Here is a 7,376-nt window from a genome sequence, read left to right as displayed (position 1 = left end):
TCTAGCATTCAAGTAATTAATCTAATTTTGTTTAGACCGGCTAACTCATACACCCTTTACTTACAGTTTAGGTCTTTTTAACCATGCTTGCAACAAACGAAATTGAAATTTGGAACAAATTTAAATGTCTTAATAACCAAAATATACATCAATATATAAGGTTTGCTATGGCAATAGAAGAATCTTTTAACACCTTTATTGCCTAGAAATTGACATTTAAGCTATTGAGGCACTTTATCTAGGTTTATAAATTGACAGTTACTATTGATAATTAGGCTCATATATAACAACTTAAAAAATCATACAGCCTACAAAGAACCAAAAATCTATGTAGAACAAAATTATCAAGAAACTGTAAATCATTTATAAGAATGCATTACAAACATTTCTATGGGCATTGCCATATGCACAAATATTTATATGGACATCACAATATACAACATCAAAAGTAGCAGACACACTGTATATACAAACCAATAAACAAGCAGGAAAGGATACAACCCACATCAACGAACGGCCGCAACAGGCTTTTTATACGTATGCCTTCGTGCTAACACGATAAACACCGCCAAATTCACGACGCTTAGACCCGCCAAAAGCCAAAAGAAATAATCTAGGTGCCCGTAGTTAAGATTATCCGTTATCCACCCCAGGCTACCATCCCTAGTGCTAATGACCGTTACAACCGTCACAAGAAAAGCACTTACATAGCTCCCGAGGGCGGTTATAGTTAGTTGGAGAGCCGAGCACAAACTCCTCATCGAATCAGGAGCTTGTTCATAAAAGAATTCTAACTGCCCGATAAATGTAAAAACCTCGGCACACCCGATAAGAAAATACTGGGGCACCTGCCAAAAAATAGACATTGGGATGCATTCGAGGTCATAATAATCGTTTCTTGAAACGATCTCGAGCCTAACGACTTCAAGAATCCCAGCACAGACCATGCTGAATATGGAAATGAAGAGGCCGGTCCCGATCCGTTGGAGTTGGGTCAACCCATTTTTTTGACCTGTGAGTTTACTGGCCACGTAAACTATGACACGATCATAGACCGGGACCCAGAATATCACGCTGATAGTGTCGAAGATCCCGAGTGAAGCTGGTGGAATCTCAAAACCGGTTGTGCCCACGCGGGGGTCGAGAGTGGACCCTTGGAGGACAAATAGGTTGCTCATTTGTGAGTAGACGGTGGCGAAGATGATACCTGTGGCCCAAACTGGAAGCAACCGTAACACGGCTTTTAGTTCCTCGACCTGACTCACTGAGCTAAGCTTCCACGGGTCTATCGACCCGTTTTTTTGATCCAAGGGTGTGACCACGGCTGCCTTATCGAAAAAGCTGAAAAGCAACAAGTTTTTACCCGTTTTAACCTTAACATATTTTAAACTGCTACCCAACCCGCTCATCTTGCCACCTCTAGTAAAAACATTGAAACTAGGAGTGTGAACTTTTGACATGACATGGATCTAACAGGTTTGGGTTTAGTCTGAACGGGCTCAGGTCAGTTTCGGGTCGAATCCATGAACACGTTTAGCTAAACGGGTTGTGTTCATGCCAACCTGGTGGGTTCGTGGGCTGACCTGTTTAACCCGTTTATATATTTATTTAGATATTTTAAAAAGGAGTGTTTTACATAATAAATTAAACTATTAGAGTCCTTTTAATTTTATATGAGCATATGGCATGGTTTAAACATATTTGCTTAATAAAAATAATAATATGTAATTTCAACACTCTAGAGTATTGATATGTAGAAAAAGTTTAAATAACCTTTTTTTCGGGTTAAACGGACAACCTGCAAACACACATCTCGTGTTCGGGTTCATGTTGTGTTCAACCAGCCATCCCGCGAACACGACACATATAACAGCCTAAATAAAACATTGATTAAAAGATTATAAAACTAATGACTTACACAAAATCTAAGGTGTGATTGATCTTGCGGGTTCCAGAAATCGAAAAGCTGTCATCTGAAGTCTCATACAAGAGTGAAGTATCAGATGGAACCTCTATCTTTCTCTTTTTGAAAGCAGCAACCGCCACCTGGCAAAGGCGAGTGAGTGGGCTGCCACCAGGCATCTGGTTCCGGTACAATTTAGTACCCGAAAAGAATGACACGATAGCAATCCCCATAGCAATAGTAGGAACCGAGAACCCCCAACCCCACCCAACATTGTCTTGGATCCAAACTAAGACAGAATGAGCCACAAGTGCACCGATGTTTATGACGAAGTAAAACCAGTTAAAGAAAGAACTCTTTTGTTTTTCCTCAACCTCATCATGATCATCAAACTGATCCGCACCGTAAGATGAGACACAGGGTTTAATTCCCCCGGTTCCTAGTGCCACGAGGTAAAGAGATGTGAAGCATAGCGCAATTTGAGCTCCGGTTGCAGTGCAAACATCTTTTTCATAACATGCTGGTTTTAGCCCCGGGACCGATGCTGATAATGTTAGCATCCCCATGCCCTGTTATCACAAAATAGCATAACCTAGTGGCTTTGATTGGTGGCAAGATTAGTGGGTTGGGTAAAAATTTAGGAAGGTTAACGAGCAACCAAACTTGAGATGGTCTAAGCTCGAGCTCGGCTCATGATTAGTTTTTCAAGCTTGAGCTTGGCTCGGGCTCAACTCGTTTGTTATTTATTATTTATTTTATTACTTTATTTATATACATTATAACAAATTTTATATATACAACATGATATATGTTATTTAGTTATTTTTATTGTAATTTTATATATAATAAATTTATACAAATATATGTTTAATATATTAAATAAAACTACATATATATTTGCTCATTGAGCCTACTACCTCGAGAAGTGAAACTCAGGCTTGTTTACTAAACAAACTTATTTTTTTGGTTCGATTTTTGCTGGAGTTCGTTTAAGCTCGGTTAGATTCGAGCTTTTAGCAAATTGATCTCGGGTAGCTCCCGAGCAGCTCAGCTCGTGTTTACACCCCTAGGTAACATGCCAAAACACGTAAATTTTCGAATGGGTCGAGTTGGATTGACCATAAACACTTTTCGTCCTGACTTTTTAATTTTGTAATAAATAACAAAATACGACAAATAGGATTATAACATTTGTAAAAAAATGATAATATAATTAATTAAGCCGAAAAATTGTGGACAATTTCTATTTGATTCATTTCCTTTTTAGCTCAAGTTTTGGATTTTACACATTTGACCCTTTAGAACAAAAAGCTAACCGCATCGACCCATTCCTATCATACTCACAACTGCATAGATAATTGAGAAGATGGTGATTGTCCAGTATCGACCGAGATAAGTATCAGCCACAAACGCTCCGATTAATGGTGTAAGATAGCAAGTTCCAGACCAAGTTGAAAGATTTCTTGAAGCCGTTGCGCTATGTTCATTCAAATGGTACTTAAAGTACCTTACTAAATTGGAGCTCATTCCATAATAAGCCAGTCTTTCACAGCATTCATTGCCTATAAATATAACGCTACAAATGAATATAATTCCACATACAAATATGCCCTTAAATAATAAATATAGTACTCACCTAAGATGAAGCCACACGCCTTCCATGTCCCGGTTTTTTTCTTATTAGCCGGATTGTTACAGTAATCCACAGTCCCATCTTTTGTATACATGTCATCATCATCTTGCTTCGATTCCAGCAAATTATACGTGTCTGATTCGGTATCAACTTCTTGATACTCACCTGGAGATGAAACTTTTTTAAATATGTGCATTCACTAAAAAGTCAAACATTTTACAAGACTTTTTATGTTTTGATCAAAGATTCAAACTTTAATATCCAATAAATGAAACCCACATCTGGGAATTCAATTCCATGATAATATATGTAACCTGTAAGTTTAACTAACACAAATTACAAGATCTAATGCTAGGGTTTGACTTAAAGAGCAAGAACATGAATTTGTAATTGACATAAAACAATAATCAAACCAGAAATTAATGAAGTAATTGAGAGGTTAAAGGTGATAGAATCATAATTGGGATTACCCAGATGAGAGTTTCGTCCCATTCAGTGTAATTAATGTGAATCGTTCAAGAACAAAATGGAATATTCAAACGATCATTATTTTGCAGTTTGGATTCTGTAGTAAACTGAGAGATTCTCGTTGATACAACAACACACCGAAAAATAGATCTTTAAGAAAGACACGTATTTTATTTTGATTTTTCAACGACCAAGCATATGTTTTGAATTTTGGAAAACCCCGGAACTACAAAATAAGATAACTCTTCCCCTAAATTTAATATTTTCAAAAATGGTCTTCTTTAACTCATCTTTGACCATGTATTAGGAAATCTAACGCGTCTTTGACGATGTGTTAGCATAACACGTCGTCAAAGACGCGTTAGATTTCCTAACACATGGTTAAAGATGAGTTAGGCCTCCAAACACGTAGTCAAAGATATGTTAGCATCAAACGCGTAGTCGAAGATATGTTAGCTTTTTTGTTTGTTTTTTAATATTATATTTTTATAACTAGTTTTACTTATATTTATTTTTCTTTTATAACTTTTAATATATAAAAGTTTTATATTATTTCGAATATACGGACAAGAAATGTTTACTTTTATCTTTGGACCGACATAAATTTTATTTAAAACCAAGCGGGGTCAAATTTTATTGAATATTTCGATATTGATTTGGCACGGCTCGAGTTTGAGTTAGTTTATGTTGGCCAGTAGGTAAAAATAAGCATGTCTCATCGGTATATTCAAAATAATATAAAACTTTTATATATTAAAAGTTATAAAAGAAAAACAAATATAAGTTAAACTAGTTATAAAAATATAATATTAAAAAAACAAACAAAAACGCTAACATATCTTCGACTACGTGTTTGATGCTAACATATCTTTGACTACGTGTTTGGAGGCCTAACTCATCTTTAACCATGTGTTAGGAAATCCAATGTGTCTTTGACGACGTGTTATGCTAACATGTCATCAAAGACGCGTTAGATTTCCTAATACATGGTTAAAGATGAATTAAAGAGGGCTATTTTTGAAAATATTAAGTTTAAGGGACAAAGTTGGAATCTCATTTTATAGTTGGGCTATTTTGGGGATTTTCCCTTTGAATTTTCAAAAGATGAATAAAACCCATCCCATCTACGTGGGTATATTCATTGGGAAAAGGATGTGTTCGCACCCCGCCATCAATTTTAGAGGAACCTCCGGCCCGCCTGAATGTCAGATGCGGTAAAATTCATGGCTTGTGCACAACATACTGTCACACTGTTGTGGAATGACTAGTTTTTCCTAGTTATTGTGACACGTCACTGTCACGTAGGTAGTAAGACAATCCTTAGTTTTGCTAGTTATTCTGTCACGTGTCACTACCACAATAAATTTAAATATATTTAATATAAATTAAACAACAAAAAGAATAAAAGAAAACATAACTTAAAATATTAAAGTTAAACAGACTACCAAATATATATATACACATATATATAGGGGAAGGTTAACATACAATAATCGCTTAACGTACATTACGTACGCGACATACGTTCAGCTAAAACGTTCAAAACCTTTAAAATTTCAGGCAAAACCTTAAACGTTCAGCTAACATACGTTCAAGCCTTTAAAAGTTCAAGCAAAAACTTAAACGTTCAGCTAATACGTTCAAATCTTAAACGTTCAATGTCAAAAACCCATCATCCAAAACTCAAAATTGATCGATTGAAGCTTCAAATTGATGATTAATTGAATCGATTTTAAAGATTAACTGATCAATTGGCTTCAATTTCAATTTCAATTAAACTAAACAAACCTGTGACGAGTTTTGTGTTTTTTTGATGAGTTCGTTGTCGACGGAGATGATGGTGACGAAGAGTGTTGATGGCGCCGGCGAGCGGAGGTGAAGGAGTTGTGCTAATGTCGGTGAGGGGTGGTGGAGACGGATTGAGGGAGAGGGACGAACAGATTAGTGTAATTGTGATTTTGGGAATCAACGGTTAGAAGCGTCGCGTACGTAATGTACGATAAAGGATTATTGTATTTTATCATATATATATATGTATGTATGCATGTATAAGGAAAAGGGTTCAAATAAGAATAAGGAGTTTCCTAGGAATGGTAAGAACCAATAGATTTTTGACATGTGGCATTATAATCTATGGTGAAAGAATAATTCTAGGAAGCTATGTCGTTTATAATGGTGAAAGAGTAATTCTAGGAAATTATGTCGGTTTTTGGTGCTTTTAAATCTCAACCATTGATTAACATGATCCAATGACTATGATTTATTCCTAACCTTCCTAGAAAACTACTTATTTTTAGTATAACCCTCCTCTATATACAAGAATGAAGGATAATTTATTTACGAATTCCTTCTCTCCACACATTAAAAAAAACATAACATGCTTTAGTTTAAAATAAAGTCCATCAATTACATTCTTTCAATTAACTCATCAGAAATTGCTATATTAGAGTTTGAATCAGGCCACCAAATATTAGGTTTTAATATATTTTTTTTAACCTCTACTTCTTTACACCAAGCAAACCCACTAACAAACCCCACATTTGTTTCACGTCAAGGAAAGGAAGGGGGAGGGGACTTTTGCACAATATCCAATCTTCAAAACGCCGTTGTCATGGTGGAGGATGGCGCAGTTTAGAAGGTGGCCGTGGCGGTGTGCTAGGCGCCATCCTGCCTACATGGCATGGATGGCGCCCGTTTCCACAACACCCAGCCTCAATAACAAGACTTGAATCGATGACATCCCTTAAAAGAAAGTCATTGGGTACCGCTGGAGCATTGTTTCTTTAGTATATGTAATTGTGTTTGAAAATTGGAAAATGAAAAAGTCAAAAATATTGAATTGAATAGGATTATTATAAGATAACGTAGCATTTACTTCTTGTCAAGCAACTTCAAATGCCATGTATTGTATTTGCAACTTCTACCGGATCCATATATTGCATTTAGATCGTATGTCATATTTAAGTTAACCCACAAACAATTTTGTGTCTGTATTTCTAAACTTGTCTGTACTTTTCATGTTCTTTTTCATATTGGAAACATAGCGAGTTGAATCTGTAGAACCACTTCATCTAGAAACTAATTCGAGTGGACCGGTTTAACATGTTTTATAAGATAACTAGTTATCTTGGTGACTTGGTCATAAAGATGCATATAGCTTGCTTGTGGACTTGAACATAATCAATGAACAATATAAGACTTCTAACAAATGTCCTTTTTGGTTATATTAGATCTTTCAAGTAATATATAGTTATATAATTATAATATCTTGTTTGGCCTTTTCACAATCCAAAACTAAAAGACCATTGACATCAACTAATAGTTATAATTTCTTTTTTATCCCTATTTATGTTTGTTAACTGAGCAAGCTAT

At 35.6% G+C, this 7,376-nt stretch overlaps 1 protein-coding gene across 1 annotated transcript; it reads right to left on the bottom strand.

Moving 5' to 3' along the window:
• Positions 1–492: 492 nt before the first annotated feature.
• Positions 493–3,696, bottom strand: LOC143618331 (protein NRT1/ PTR FAMILY 8.2-like). The gene is made up of 4 exons (XM_077090586.1): positions 3,540–3,696; positions 3,248–3,465; positions 1,919–2,472; positions 493–1,341 (listed from the first exon to the last, which is right to left on the bottom strand). Exons 1-4 carry the CDS (start codon positions 3,628–3,630, stop codon positions 507–509), a joined length of 1,698 nt encoding a protein of 565 aa, XP_076946701.1. The 5' UTR covers positions 3,631–3,696; the 3' UTR covers positions 493–506.
• Between the last annotated feature and the right edge of the window lie 3,680 nt (positions 3,697–7,376).

Source organism: Bidens hawaiensis, unplaced genomic scaffold, assembly GCF_021521415.1.
Source record: "Bidens hawaiensis isolate Kalapana, Puna unplaced genomic scaffold, B.hawaiensis_p1.1 tig00069329_1, whole genome shotgun sequence".
Classification (NCBI taxonomy): domain Eukaryota; kingdom Viridiplantae; phylum Streptophyta; class Magnoliopsida; order Asterales; family Asteraceae; genus Bidens; species Bidens hawaiensis.
Note: the sequence above shows the minus strand (reverse complement) of the source record. Positions and strands in the feature narration are given on the sequence as shown.

Bases quoted from the DNA above. Each gene is read 5' to 3' on its own strand.
- LOC143618331 (XM_077090586.1), bottom strand. From the start codon at position 3,630: ATGTATACAAAAGATGGGACTGTGGATTACTGTAACAATCCGGCTAAT. The intron at 2,473-3,247 runs GTGAGTATGATA...TTGTGATAACAG, and splicing joins TCTCAATTATCTATGCAGTT to GGCATGGGGATGCTAACATT. The intron at 1,342-1,918 runs GTAAGTCATTAG...GTTGCTTTTCAG, and splicing joins AATCACACCTTAGATTTTGT to CTTTTTCGATAAGGCAGCCG.